The sequence below is a fragment of the Polypterus senegalus genome, chromosome 10 (assembly GCF_016835505.1).
Source record: "Polypterus senegalus isolate Bchr_013 chromosome 10, ASM1683550v1, whole genome shotgun sequence".
In the NCBI taxonomy this organism is placed as follows: Eukaryota; Metazoa; Chordata; class Cladistia; order Polypteriformes; family Polypteridae; genus Polypterus; species Polypterus senegalus.
In genome coordinates, this window is record NC_053163.1 from 91,207,631 (window position 1) to 91,223,148 (window position 15,518).

General features: G+C 38.3%; 2 protein-coding genes and 1 non-coding gene across 6 annotated transcripts in view; all 3 read left to right on the forward strand.

Moving 5' to 3' along the window:
- Window positions 1–866: 866 nt before the first annotated feature.
- rbmx (RNA binding motif protein X-linked) lies at window positions 867–9,199 on the forward strand. 3 transcript variants are annotated; one of them, XM_039766175.1, is made up of 11 exons: window positions 867–958; window positions 1,919–2,047; window positions 2,359–2,465; window positions 2,543–2,702; window positions 3,910–4,011; window positions 4,096–4,207; window positions 4,287–4,418; window positions 4,546–4,637; window positions 6,133–7,183; window positions 7,918–8,012; window positions 9,033–9,199. In XM_039766175.1, the coding sequence occupies exons 2-9, from the start codon at window positions 1,939–1,941 to the stop codon at window positions 6,450–6,452; spliced, it is 1,134 nt and encodes a 377-aa protein (XP_039622109.1). In that variant the 5' UTR covers window positions 867–958; window positions 1,919–1,938; the 3' UTR covers window positions 6,453–7,183; window positions 7,918–8,012; window positions 9,033–9,199. The 3 variants fall into 3 exon arrangements, with proteins under 3 accessions (XP_039622109.1, XP_039622108.1, XP_039622111.1); XM_039766174.1 differs by having other exon boundaries at window positions 6,133–8,012; XM_039766177.1 differs by lacking the exon at window positions 6,133–7,183.
- On the forward strand, window positions 2,204–2,274 carry LOC120538422. Its single transcript, XR_005635464.1, has one exon. It is a non-coding gene; the product is annotated as a small nucleolar RNA SNORD61 (small nucleolar RNA).
- Window positions 9,200–9,937: 738 nt separating the features above from the next.
- arhgef6 (Rac/Cdc42 guanine nucleotide exchange factor (GEF) 6) overlaps window positions 9,938–15,518 on the forward strand; it is a 149,329-nt gene continuing 143,748 nt past the window's right edge. For both annotated transcript variants that reach the window (XM_039766178.1, XM_039766179.1), the window contains exon 1: window positions 9,938–10,164. In XM_039766178.1, coding sequence (XP_039622112.1) covers window positions 10,000–10,164 — 165 coding nt within the window. In that variant the 5' untranslated portion in view covers window positions 9,938–9,999. The remainder of the gene's footprint in view (window positions 10,165–15,518) is intronic.

The window sequence follows — 15,518 nt, forward strand, 5'->3', positions numbered from 1 at the left end:
GATATACAAAGGAGTGGCACGGTAGTGCAGTTGTAGAGCTGCTGCCTCACAATAAGGAGACCAGGGTTTGAATCTCTGGTGCTCCCGGTGTGGGCTTTATATCTTCTCTCCATGTTCATGTGGGTTTCTTCCAACAGCCTAAACACTTAGGTGAATTGGTGTTGTTAAATTGACCTGTGCGTGCCCCATGACCCTGCCTTGAATAAGTGGATTTAGAAAATGGAGAGAAGATGCTTGAAGTACCCTTACATATTGAGAATTAAAGCATTTTTAAACATTTTATTTTGTTATTTTTTGGGTTGCTAATTTAAAAACTTTGGTTTATACTGCTAAATATTAAGTACATTGTAATTTGAATTATTTTAAATGTAAAGGAAAAGCTAATTCACCCCAGTCATTGAAGTGTTATTGATCTACTCAACCTTAACAAAACTTAGCATAACACGAAAAGCTAGCTGCAAGCTGTTGCATTGTTTTTAATGGATCTGAAACATTTGTTTTTAGAGCATTTTCGTTGCCTTATTTTAAGCCTATAGATCCGTTAGTTTTATTTTATTTTTGACATTAAAGCATTAATTATACTTAAACTTAGTATAGCTACTGTATAACATGATACCTCATGATACATTACCGCATGTAATGTTTATATTTTAGCACATATTTTAGATTTCTTGAAATGCTTAGACTTTCCAGGACATTTTAGACTCTTGAGACATCTATTTTTAAAATTCGTCAAAAATGACAAATTTTCATTAACGATACAACTTCTGCACATGTTGATCATACAATAAAAGTAAACGGAGGAGAATGCAAGAACTTGAGTCGGCTTAACTGCTCTAGGCAGTACGAACGAAGACAGTGACGTCATATTAGGGGTGGTCTCGAAAGAGTTGCAGGGGCGGTATAAATTAGGCGTCCGCCGTCTTTGTTCGCCATTGCGCACGTTTGTTTGACCAAGGTTGGTAGCTGGTTAATGATTTGAAAATGAGTCGCTAATGCTAAAGTATTTTATATTATATTATTAAGTGTGGGTTTTTAAGGCAGTACTTTCTGTGTTATAGTATATTTATACATTTTATAGCGCGCACTGGGTGCATTTTATAGACGCCATTTTAAAGCATTTTCTGTGTACATACGCACCAATTTCTGCAGGCTTAATTTCTGACTTGGTTCAGATATAGGCCCGTTTTAACTGTAGTTGGTGACTTGAGAGGTAAATTTATTTTTGCTACTTAATTGGCTTATTACTGCTGTATTTTTTTTACTTGCTTAGACGCTTCATTCATTTGCAGCGCCATTTTGTTTTGCGTGCGAGCACGTTTCGAGGCCTAGTCGCCTATTGTTTCCACTTTATTAACAATATCTTGTTATTTGTTGTCTCGTAACCCAGTCGCGAAGCTGTTAAAAAATAGTAATGACTAAAAAAACATTTAATATACTAAGGCATGCAGTAGACGGTTTCAATAATGATGTATGTATTTTACAAACTGGGAGGCTGAGGCTGTTGTACGGGGGCCGCATATGTTGAATCGTTTATACGGCTTAAGTCTTTCTACTTCACGTATGCAATATTTTCTGCCTTTTTTTGTCGCTACTGGAATATTTTGGGTTCTGGGTGCAGTCATTGTATAATTTGTCTTTCTCGTGTATGCCAGTGTTGAGACTTGAAGTGTAAAAGCGTTCTCCTGTCGCTAATAATGGCGGGCTAAACAGTTGTATATTTGTACGAACGACATACTCTGGGCACTAGAATAGAAGCGTGTTTTGAACACGTGTATGGCTGCATGTCTTATTGCCGTAAACTGTGGTCTGTCTTAAGGAGAGCTGAAAATTACTTGTTCGAGTCTGCAATGCGTATATATTATTTAAATGGACGGAATTGTGGATGTGATCAACATTGCGTGTGCTTTCCATCTAGCATTCTCCAGAGTTGCAGGCATGGCTGAAGCAGACCGTCCCGGGAAGCTTTTCATCGGCGGCCTGAACACGGAAACAAACGAGAAGGCCCTTGAACAATATTTCAGCAAATATGGAAGGGTTGTTGAAGGTAAGACATTTTGTTCGTGTTGTACCCAATAACCCCCACCACGCCTTCTGAAACCTCGGATCCTCTGCGTATGTTGCAAGAGTCGGTGTGCCCGTTTGTTAGTCCTTTTGTTGTAAAATGAAGATGGTGTGTCTGCTAATATTCTCCCCACTGGTGACAATGATGAAATCCTGGCATTGAGTTTTAAAGGTGATATTGCCTTTTGTCCTCTAAGAAGTTCTGAGTCTGCCATAATTATTGTGGGGATATTTTTTATATTTTTAATATTTGAGTTAAGACATTTTTTTTTCCCCTCCCCCTTCACGGGATAGTGCTCTTGATGAAAGACCGAGAAACCAACAAATCAAGAGGATTTGCATTTGTGACTTTTGAGAGTCCTGCTGATGCAAAAGATGCAGCCAGAGAAATGAACGGGAAGGTAAGTAGTATTTCTGCTGGCTGTTACTAATGTACAGGAACACGTTTACACAGGTTTTTTTTTTTTCCTTTTTCAAGTCTTTGGATGGGAAACCTATTAAGGTGGAGCAAGCAACCAAACCATCGTTTGAATCTGGGCGTCGTGGCCCTCCAATGCAGGCAAGAAGTAGAGGACCACCAAGAGGGCTGAGGGGTAGCAGAGGAGGGCCAAGTGGAATGAGAGGGCCACCAACTAGAGGTAGATCATTAGCATTTGTTCTGTTTCTTTTTTGATTCTAGGCCAGGAATTTAATAGCTTAAAGCCAGCCAATCTGACTAGATGGTGTATTTTATTCTACTGTTTTGTTAGCCTAGCTGTGTGGGTTTTATTTTTAAATATTCACATTTTCATACACACATCCATGTGTGACATGGTAACACCAAACATTTAATATCCAAGTGTATGATGGTGGTTCCTCTAGAACATTTAGGCCAGGGTATTTGTTGCTGTTGGGGTAGGAGGTTTCCATTTAAACTTTTTGGTTAATTTTTGACTTGAAGCTTGTCACCTTTCTTTAAAAGCTTCATGGAGAGAATTGCAACCTATAATTGAATGCAGTGCTTGAACATTTTCACCTTTATCATACTTTCCTAATGCTCATTTTGGTAATCTGAGAAAGCAAAGTCAGTGTCTGAAAAGTCTCAAGAGGGGGACCAAAGATAACCACTAGAAAATTTGTTGCAACACAGTTGGAGTAGTGGGGTAAAACAAAACTTTAACGCTATGTAAGGGCTGTCTGGGTTTTTACGGATAAAAACTGTCAAATGTCAAGGCTGCTTCTGGAAGTGATTTGCAAAGACAGATGTACAGTATAAACTACTGAAGGATTCTATGGAATATTTGAAGTAACACAGTGCTGTAACTTACGGCAAGGTTTAGTTTCGACAGTTGTCCAATAGTCTAATACAAAGAAGGCATTAAACCCTAACCCTCAGTATAGGTCTCCTGCACACCTAGACCCCCAAGACCTAATCATCACTTTGTTAGAAATCAAGTGTTGTCCACCCAAAAATCCTGTGAAAATTGCAGTCACTTGGTTCCTTGCAGGAGAGACCTGCACTATATAACCAGATAACTTGCCCAATGGCAAGTTCCAGATAAGGTGCAAGTTGGCACATTACTATACAGAAGCTAACGGTAACTGGTTGGGTGCAGGCATATGGACCACAATATCCATTTTACTTCCCTTTTTTATGAAGAATGAATGTTTCTGGAAGTTATAGATTTGTCTAAAGGGGTTTTGCATAATTTTTTTTTAACCCATGTTAATACGTCTGCTGAACAGTTGTCGTAACATACATTGTACTATACTGTATGAAATATTTGAGATTTGTGCTGGTTTTTGTCCAGAAACTAGTTGTTTAATATGGTAGATGTAAACTTAATGTGTATACTTTTTATTAAGGATTATCCTCTAGAGGCCCACCTCCCATGAAAAGAGGACCACCTGTTCGCAATGGGGGGCCTCCACCAAAAAGATCTGCACCTTCAGGCCCTATGGGAAGAAGTAAGTTGTGTTTTTGGAGGGCCTGGTTTGGGTGTGGAGTGGTATGGTAATGGTACTCATGTAGTCTGTCTTCTTACTATAAAGACCCCATGTCCCGTGAGAGAGATCCATATGGACCACCTCGCAGAGATGCTGTGATGTCTAGGAGAGACGATTATCCTTCCCCTCGAGATGACCACTATAGTAGTAAAGACAGGTACTTCACCAGAGCCCTCTATTTGCTGTAGAGTACTTGATGTCATGGGTGGAGTTAAACTGTGCCACATGTCTTATAGTTATTCAAGTCGAGACTACATCAGCTCAAGAGAAGGACGAGATTATGCACCTCCTCCAAGAGACTATACCTATAGAGAATATCCGCACTCCAGTTCCAGAGATGACTATGGATCAGTGTCCCGTGGATATAGGTATGTACCCCCACCATGCCACCATCCTAGCCATAACGCACTGTGTTGGTTTTACAATCTTTATTTTTATATATATATAATATATATATATATATATAAAATATTCTTTCTCTTCTTATTCCCCCAGTGACCGTGATGGATATAACAGTGGCAGAGAACCACGGGGTTATGTAGAACGCCCTAGTGCTGGTTCTTACAGAGATCCATATGACAGCTATGGTAAGAAATCAGTTTTTCTATACAATTGTGTTAATAATTTTGTTTGGGATTGGGGGTGCAGGAATTTTTTGGTTCTTCACCAGTTTGAGACCTTGTCAAGTGACATTTCAAAGGCAACCCAAAGCACAAAACATTGTGTTCTTCTGGAGGCACAGTACCACAAGAACAGATGGAAACTGTCGGGAGTCTTTCCAAGCAGAGGCAAAGCAAAAAAAGGAGATGGGTAACACGCCCAGAGCTTGAGTATAAAGAGCTGAGAACCATTTAAAAGTGCAGTAAGCATACTGGCTTTTTTTAATCCTGGATACAGTGCAAAGTCCAGTCAAGTTTCTTAAATGGATAAAACCTGGGATTACTTTTTATACAGTAGGGTTCTGAGTACACAAGTTTTCTTGAAAATAACCCAATAGTTAAGAGGTGAATTCACGGAGTGAAAGGTATAAAATTTTGCTGATCACTCTTAAATGCTTGTGAAACTACAGTATTTACTAGGTTCAGTGGTTCCATTTAAACTTGTTTTTTGACATGGTTTGTTGCCAACGAGTAGAAACTTTTCAACAAAGTACTTTTTCTGTATGCTTAACCCATCGGGGAAGAATGGAGTGAAGACTTGTTTATTGATGTGTTGGTTTTCTGTTCTAGACTGCACTGAATTTACTAAAATCTGCTTGTAAGGGAGCAGCTAAATATAATGGAGGCCAAAGTTTGCTAATCAGAATTAAGTGAAAATGACTCCATTCCCCAGGCATGGGCCTGCTATTGCAAGAAGTATCTAGTGTAAATGAAAAGCGGTGTACCAGACTTGCAAATGTGGAATACTGTTTAGTTTCTAGAGGTTTGCTTGCCTAGTATGAAAGCGGCCTCCTTGGTAACTGTTGGCAATATTGCAGTTCATTCAGAATAGGAGGCTATGTGGTACTAGTGGTAAAGCGTGTTGTGTGGGGTGTTTTTTATAAATCGAAACCGCCTTTTGTTGAAGTATTACACTGAAGAAATGTTAGTAATGGTTTTTACATGTGCATGGTCATTCTAATAGGCTTCAGTGCAGTCAGAGGTAATTCTCTTGAGTGTACAAACTTGGAGTTGAGGTAAGGTTTGGCATTTCAATGTAAAAGGAATTCTGCACACTTGAATTGGCTTCAATGCACAGTTCATTGTCCAATGCATTTTTTTTTATTTTTTTTCCTTTGGTCATTTTGGTACGTAGAGAAGCCTGTTCTTGATACCTGTGCTATCGCAAGGAATACCTCACAAGTGTTGGTTTATCAGAGGAAACTTTTGGCTTGAGTACTTTAACACCCTACTGTATTAAATGTAAATTGGGCAAAGGGTGGTGGGAGACTTCATGGATTTAAACTTCAGCAATATCAAGTCCTCTTTAGGTGATGTTTGACTGAGCTAGCCAATGTCAACCAAATACCAACAGCAAATATAGATTAAAACAATGTTTGACTGATTATAAACTTGCCAATTACCTGACCCATTGACCCTGCAGGTAACTCGCGCAGCGCCCCTCCCTCGCGGGGGCCCCCACCATCCTACGGTGGAAGTGGCGGAAGCAGTCGCTATGATGATTATGGCAGCAGTTCCCGGGATGGATATGGAAGTCGTGACAGTTACCCCAGCAGCAGAAGTGATCCTTACCCACCCAGCCGTGGTGAACGTATTGGCAGACAAGAGAGGGGGCCTGCACCCCCAGTAGAGAGAGGCTACCCTCCTCGGGATTCTTACAGCAGCTCCAGTCGTGGTGCCCCTAGGGGTGGTGGTAGAGGTGGAAGTCGTTCCGATAGGGGTATTGGCAGAAGCCGATATTAATTGGACCAACCCCAGCACAGACCCCTCCCTTCCTGTAAAAAGTTGCATATTCCATTTTTGTTTTTTGTTTTTAAAGCCGGTGGAGACTGAACTTTTCAAAAGACTGGGCAAACAAGGCTTGACTTTATTGAGCCATTTTTCCCCTCCATGCCTGTTATTTTTTGAAAGTAATGTTTATAGATTTTTTTTCATGTTAGTGCTGCAGTGAACTTTAAACAGTGGTTAAGTGTGCTTGTTCAGAACACAAATAGATCATTTGTACACTCTTGCTGTTTAATTTGCAAGTTCCAGTTTTCATTTATCAATAAAGTTTTTAACAACCTTAGTCTTGAAGACCTTAAGCTTAAAAACCTTTTGTACTTTACCTTCTCAGCTTTTTTAAAAAAAAAAAATTTTTACAGCCCAAATCAATTTTTCTGAACTTAAAAAAAAAAAAAAAAAAAAAAACTAGACAGTCTGGCTTGAGCCATTTAAAATTCAGTTGCAGATGTCTGTAATCTACGTTATCAAATTCCTGTTGGAGCTAAACTTTGTTAAAAGCATATGATGCTGTTCCAAGTTCTTTACATGGGTGTGTAGTGTCTCTCTGCTCAAAGGATCCTCTTCAAGTGCAAAGCATGAATAAACTTTGGTATACAGCGCCTAGACTCAGAACCAGACCACCAAAACTCAAGTGGCACATTTCGACAATCGACAGATAAAAACAAGTTGCCTGTGACAAACTGCGGATGGTAAGCAAAGCAAAATTTCTTTTCGTGTAAATGAAATGTGAATACAGTTACGTGAATAGCCTTCTGCACAGTGGTTGATACAGCAAAAAGCACTGTACAGCGACAGTGTTAATGGCAAAAAAAAGCAGACCTGAAGCTTTCACCATATCGAAAAGCAATGCTGCAGAGCCTTCTACTTTTCGTTTTTTTTTTTCCCCCCAAATGATTTGTTTTCCTAGATATTCAGGTAATTTTAAAACTTTGTGCAGAATCCAACACTAGACGGATTTCTCACTTAATGAAGGCTGTTCATAACACATTCTTATATGTGAAAGTCGATGCCCCTTAATTTTCCCCCTACTCCTAAAAAGGAATTGTAAATCTTGACAATATTGAAGGATATTGCAATGAGTCCTGCTGTCCTAGGAGTGCAGTATTGTTTGCTGCAACAGGAAGCCTATAACAGGAGAGAGAAAGCTACAGGAAAATGCCATTTTTCAGAAAATCAAAAATACAAAAACAGTTCAAATGGAACATGTCTAAGGTGCAATAACTTTGGAGCCAGTCTGGAACCAAGTCTTAAGTGTTTCCTTAAGTAACTATTATGCATCATTCTGAAGCAAGACTCCCTGGAATATGGCAACTGAGCACTGGGAATGTGGAGACTAGTACTTTTTCTTTGTGGTAACTATATGCTCATTTCTTACCTGTGTAACGATACCTTTTTAGTGATGTGCATTTTTCCCCCATTTTAGGGTGAAGACTAAGCAGCAAAATCTGGCTATCAGTATGAGATGCTTGGCACATGTGGACCTTTGTTCATGGAAGGAAATGTGGTAAACGGACTCGAGTGTGTATTTTTGTTTTGTTTTTTTTTTTTTCTCTTGGTGATCTTTTAGTTTGGTGGTCGTTTTAAAGTCTACCTGCTGTATAACTGACTTCTTGGTGGTATTGGCTTTCTTTACACTTTCCTGACTGCATATTCTGCTGCAATTTGACACTTCTGATCTGATAAATTACCTAACCTGTTGATTACTGAATTTTTTTTTTTTTTTTGTAGCGTTAAATTGAGCTACAGATTTGTTTTGTTGGGCTGTGTAGCACCTTTTTAGAGTTATAAATTTCAGATGGGGGGGGGGAGGAGGGAGATCCACCTGCTTATTAAATATGCAACTCAAGTAGACTCATCCCTTTGAACTTGGGAGGTCTGATCTCTGGTCAGTTGCTTGCATAATGTAGTATATACCCAAAAGGCTTGTGTGATAGGAGGGCTATCTCACCCTAAACTTGCTGGCCTGAAAAATTCCCTAAGCATGTCTGTTATGCAGTGCTGTTAAAACTAGTACTCTAAATCTTGCAGTCTACTGCCATAGAAACCTCAGAAGGCTGCTACACCTCTAGACCTCCGTGTAGTCATTCTACTTGAGCAAATTTCCCTTCTTTAAGCTTCAGGTATTGTACTTTATCATTGGATCAACTCCAATAGAGGCTTAGAGTGCAAAGAAAAATGCAATCCAATGGGGAGACGCAGGGCAGTTGGTTGCAAGATGGAGAAAATGTACATTGCTTCTACCCCTAAACTAATGTGTAGTATTCAAAGGTGCAGTTAGTGTTTGGGGAAAGTTTTTAAGTGATAGTGGCTTGTTCTATATCTTAACATTGTGGCTTATCTTGCAACTGTAAGGATTGGATATAAATGTTCATCTCTCAACATACAGTGGTGCAACAGTTGATTTTATAAGTTGGCTCTTTTCTGGAACAAGCATACCAAAGCTGAATGGGTTTTCCCTACATTTGTCATTGCTATGTCCAAAATAGACTGCTGTGCATACTACTCCTACAGTGTGAATTTTGTTTTTTCTCTTTGTAGATTACCCTGGATGCAGAGAGGGGTTGAAGGATGACCTGATTTCATTCCATTTTTATCACAAATTCGTTTCCCAACTTTGGGTTATCAAGTCTAAGGCTCTGTTCTTTAATAAAAAAACTGAATTTTTGCTTGTTATAAAGTGCATTGAAATAAACCACTTAAACCTCTGTCTTGAGTCGTATTTTATTTTTTTTGTAAATATCCATTGTGGGATAACGCTATATGGCATTGCATCTGCACTTTGTCACTTATGCCTAAATGGTTGAGTGTGGTACGTTTTTGTTAGTGAGGAGCACTATTCTCCAAAAAGGCTTGATGCACAAACTTTTACTTAATTGTGGTGACGTGAAAGAAGGGAAAGGTGCTTACTGAGCTTAGAAGGCTTCCTACGACCAAGACTTCAACAAACCTTTGAGAACGTGCCTCAACTTCTCTCCTACAGAGACTGCTGTGCATTCCCATCGACCAGTTGCATTGTAAATGGTACCATGCTTGGACCGATGGTGTAATTGTATAATGGGTCTGGTTTGAGAAGGTCTTTTAATAAATATCCCACATAGGAATTTATTGGCAATTGTCTAGCATACTTGGAATGGTAAAGGCGACCTCCTGGTTCGTACATTCCTCGTTTTTATGGGCTGGCAGGGTTTATTGCTAGAAGTCCAATGCATTTATCCGTCAAATATAGGTGTATGTAATCGTACATAATCCTGCCCGCAATACTCCGGGTCTGTTGACTACGCAGAGATATTTGTTCAACTCCAGGGGTACAAGAAAGCGAAATTCTATTAACGTTTGACGTTTTAAGTCGGTAGTGTTGGATTATTCTGCTGCAATGCAATTTGCTGACTGCATGGGATCACTTGTTTTAACAGCAAAAAAGCAGAAGTGTCGATAGTATCACGGATGTGGGTTACAGCTTGAGTCGGCGCAACGTCTTTAAGGGCGAGTCTCACTTTCTAAAGCGATGAACCTGGAGGAGCAGACGGTAACCTGGCTGATATCTCTAGGTGTGTTGGATTCGCCTAAAAAGAATATCGCAGACCCAGAGGAGTTCCTGAAATTCTCTCTGAAAGATGGGGTGGTGCTTTGCAAACTCGTGGAGCGGTTGCATCTGGGCTGTCTGCACAAGGTAAGCTGGAAATGTGTGAGCTTTGTTGTGATTAACGTAGCATTGTCTACAGAAATATTTCTAAAGGTAAAGACGACCTGGTAAGGGGGAATCGGGGCGGGGCCGTGTGTTATTGGCAAAGGAGGACAAGCGTGAAAACGTGATCGTGATGCTTTAGAATCTTTGTGAAAATGAGCATACTAGAGATCATTAAGTAATATTGCATCCGTTTTTAACGTGCAATATTTATTTAAAAAAACATCGGACCACATGTATCTCTGTTAAAAAACGTTTAACTGTGGGTTTGCAGTTTCTATTTACACTTCCTGTAGTTTACTTAAACTTTTTCCGTATGCGGGGCCACATGAACGATCAACAAAACTCGGCATAGGCAGAAAAAAAAGCTCGAATGGTGGGTGGTGCGGTGCTCGTGGTATCAAATAAAAGGATTACTTGTAATTTTGGTACAGTTTACCCCATTGCTAGATTACCCTTTTGTGTCTCTAGCTTTAGCACACAAGACTTCAAGCTGCAAAGCCCACGAGTTGGAGCACGCAAGAAGCTAACTGACGGAACAACGCGGGCATGTCCGCAGTTGCAAATTCATGGCCCTTAAGGAACAAAGCGGAGTAGTTCGACTTTAAAGATTGTGAAGTATTAAATGACGTATTCAAATTAAATGTAAGGTGACCAGCCCATAGGCTGTACTGAAACATTCCTGGCCATGCGTAACAGGCAATGTAGTTGTCTAAGATGCATTTGTAAAATGACAAAAGCATGAAGAATTCCTTTGATTAGTTTGCTTATTAACGCATGTCACGAGGAGGAATGCATTGCTATTAAAATTATTCTCCACTGCACTCGGTAAACCAAACAAAAACATTACCAACCTGATCGTTTAATTACATATATAAAAATGACTCGGTAGAATAAAGAATAAAATGCGCGTTATAGGCTCGCATCATTCAAGACATCTCGGTAGAGGAATATCATTTTAGGACAGTATTTGAAAAGAATCAGCCATTAATTAATAGCAAGAGCTGCATGCTATCTGAGATAAGCGTACATTACCCTAAATCAGAAAAAAAAAATCCATATGCTGAACTTTTAAGCGAGTAAAGCAATGGTAACGTTTTTAAATTTACTTTTTCATACTTCACTTTTAATTGGGGTAACTGCAAAATGAATGTAGAAAGTTGTAAACAACTTTGAATCGTGACGTTGCAGGAAATATAAAAAGAACTGGTTATCCTTAAAGAAGACTGATTAAAGCTCTTTGTGTTATTTTGAGTTTTGACACAATGTCCTCACATATATTCTGACCTATAATGGATGCACTGTAGCAGTAACGCTTAAATGGGGCGGCGCCCCCGTAGCACAAATTGGACGAAATCACGAGTTAAACGTACTTCAAAATTATGGTTTAAATGCCCTACGTTGATTTTGCCAACCATTTTAATATTCACGTAATTTCGATCAGCTTCAACCAGATCAAAGTTAAAACCACAGAAAAAAGGCACGTGGTCATGAGTCGAACTGCGCTTGAGGAATAAACGGATGCAGAGTTAGTTAACGTTGTACGTCCACGTTTGAATATAGTAAATGGTAGATTGTGGTTTTCCTGCAAGTATTGTTCTGTTTTTTTAAGGCTGTTGCTTTGCATCACTAGCACACGCTGAAGTATAATACTGTGTGTACTGACATAAAGTTTAGGGATCAGTTTTCGGGACTGACTTGTATCGTCTTGACACAAATGCTTGTACTTCTGTTTTATTGAAGATGTAATTAAGAGTTTTTGATGTATGTCGCCATGGGTAGAGCCGTCTGGCCCCTGTACAGAAAAAATAAAAAGAATCGCCTGTATTTCAACCCGTTAGGCTTGAGAATTAAGAAGAAGTTTACAATGTGAAAGTAGAATACGTGAAAATCATCAAATGACCCTTGTGGCCCTCAAGAACAACAACAGTATTACCAGTTTGCAAAAATAACGAAGAGAAAACTATATGCAGGGAACCAAGGGGCTCGGTAATCTACAGGGAAGTGTATAACTCTCGACAACGAAAATTATGCTCCCAGAATACCTTTGGAGATATTTTACTGATTATGGCCTGCTGATCACAAAAAAAATTAAACACTTTAATTTATCCTATGTCAGTCGCCAGTTTTTGTGATTTCCTCGCACATTCTAAGTAAATATCTATACTATACTACTATCTATAAGTAGTGGCACTGTTACTCAGAATGCAGGTCGGATATCAGTACTGTTGTTTCATTTGTGAATGTGACAGCTGTGCATTTGGCTCCAGGGCACACAAGTGTTGCACATAAACCACATCTCAACCCAACAATGATATTTTTCCTTTCTTTCTATGTAAAACTTGGACTGATGAAAAGTTTTGTTTTGTTTAAGTGATGAAAATGGAAGGTGAAAGAGTTTAATATTTGAGACAGGTGTTTCCACAAACAACTGATGCCAAGATTCAGGAAGACATTTCTCTTGGTCCACAAATCAGACATGCCATCAATAAGAAACAGTGCAACATGTCACTGAAATGAGAAGCTCCAGATACCAAGTACCAACAAAATAAGCAGCAAGACATTTTCAGACCACTTGAACTGATCAATGTGCCAGCATCATTGAGCAATTACATATGCTAAATAGAATAAAACTTTTTTTTTCAACATTCTACATGATAGAATCAATCTGAAGTTATATATGTGTTCAGCTTGAAGCTGTCTATCTTAATGATCAAACCATTTTAAAGAAGAAAATTGAAAAAAAAAATGTCAAGTTTACTCAATGATCCTGAGTGTCTTTACTGAAATGAATGTTAAAAAGCCAAACTCAATGCATAGCCACTCAAAGAGCTACCACCCTACCATGACTCTGACAGTAAGGTTACTAAAACTGCCCAGATTAACAAAATTACACACCATAAACAAATATTTTGTGCTGTATAAAAGTATCTGAACCTGTAGCACAATTTTAGATTTCCTTAGTTCTACAAAATCATTATTTTTTCAGATCAAGTATTTTTATTTGATATAACAGGTATGTAGTTCCCAGTTCCCTAGGTTGGTTTAGAGGAAATTTTGTGAATAATAGAAAAATAGAATTAAAAAGTAATTAGTGCAGGTATGAAACAAGCCTCAAGGTGCATCGGTTAAAGTAGTAGGTACGTTGAATCCAGTGGATAAATCATTAGGAACCAAATTAACCAATCAAAAGAAATACCTTAAGGACATTGTTGGGCAGGACTCTGATTAATAGAGATAAGAACCCTGGTGTTACCCACACAGGTGAATGCAAACCCATCATGCCAAGAAAAAAGAAGATCTCACGGGGCTTTAGGTAGTGAGAGCTCATCAGTCAGGGGAAAGATTTGGGCTCCATCAGTTCACTGTGGACCAAGTAATTTACAAATGGAGAACATTTAACGTGACAGCAACCTGGCTAAAAGTGGAAGCTCTTTCATAATATCACCATGATCTATAAGGGAAATAATAAATTAGCTAAAAGCCATCCAAAACATAATATCTAGAGGCTTACAGACTCCCCTCAGGTAACTGTGCCCGAATGCTTGAACAACTTAAAGAGCACTGTATTAAAACACATTTGTAGTAAGATTGCCATAAAAAAGCCACTGTTCAAAAAAGAATCATACTGTCTGTCTTAAGTTTGTCAGAGAGCACCTGAGTTTCTGAATTCTCTGGACAGATGAGCCCATAATTAACCTTCACTGTAGCATTAAAACCACAATGTTTGGACAAAGCTCAACATTGCTTACCACTAAAAGAACCTTCTTAGAGCAACCAGCCATGGTGGTGGAAATGTCAAGATCTGGGGATGCTTTTCCTTCTCTCGATTAGGACAACTCCATGTCAGATGAACCACAAATTCTGAGATATTACTGAGTATTTCAAGAACAGAAGACCATGCCATCAATCAAGAAGCTAAAACGTGTCGAAAGTGGGTCTTCCATCACAACAGCAAACATAAATATTCGAGAAAATTTACCAAAGAATGGCTTTGATTTTTGGACTGGCCAAGTCAAAGTTGTGATGTAAATCCTGTTGAGAGAACCTGAAGTGGGCAGTTAATATCCAAAACCCTTCCAAAATTCACCCAACTGGCGGAGTACTTTCAGGAGGAGTGGGAACAAATAACCCTCAAGATAGGTGCCACAGACTGATTAGTGATTATAGGTGACACAGACTGATTAGTGATTATAGGTGACACTTACTTCAATGTATTGTTAGTAATAGAGGTGTCACAAGCTATTGACATTTAGTGGCTCACATATTTTTGGACACATTTTGTTTTTATTAACAATTTTTGTTAATTAAACATATCATTTTGTTATTTTTTGTGCCATATATTTAAAATGTCTACAGTATATAATAAAATGGGTGTTGTAAAGATTTCATGTTTATTTTAATATTTTCTGCATGAATAATGGCAAGCCCTGTATGGTTCGCATACTTCCAATTAGCTCTCTCTCTCTCTCTCTCTCTCTCTCTCTCTATATATATATATATATATATATATATATATATATATATATATATATACACACACACACACATATATACACTTAGAACTACAGTATTACAAAATGCATTAGTGATATTTTATAAAAGGACAGCAGTTATTTTATGTACCTTTGAGATACTGTACATGAAAATGTACACAACATTATTTTAAGATATTTTAAAATGCATGTCATACCTCTCAAAGTGACCATACAGAAAAAAGAATTATTAAGATATAAAAAAATGCATGTTATTCTTTAAGTCGCTTTAATAGTAATAATTCTTTAAATTTATATAAGGTATTTGAAAATGCATTTTGATGTACTTCTAAATAGTAATTCTTGCCATAGTCAATGTTCAGGTCAAAAGGGTGCAGAATTGGGCAAACACAAAAATTTGAGGCCGTACAGAGTCCTCCTTGTAAAGACTGAAAGAAAGTTTTAAATTAATAGATTACTCAGGCATTGAATTAGAAGAAAAAAGGATTCCTCAAAGCACACACATTTGCTGTCTTAGCAACTTCAGTAATGCAATCATTGTGACCAGGAACTGCTCCTTCTCACTTTACGAATTGTTGAAGCAGAAACCTTACTCTGCAGTTGTGTAACAAGCAGCCTGCTCTGGCCAGTCGGAACAGATTCCTATCCGTTTTATTAAAGCATTCTGAATTAAAAATTGAATAATGGGCAACATATTTGCTCATTATGTGTCCTGTTGAACTTGCTTTCTTCAAATGTATTTATTAAGGTTAAATTAATGCTATATTATTTGATGTTTAACTTGATAATTTTTCATTTATGCTTTCAATGCCTTTCCAGCAAAAAAATATACTTAAGTCTTAT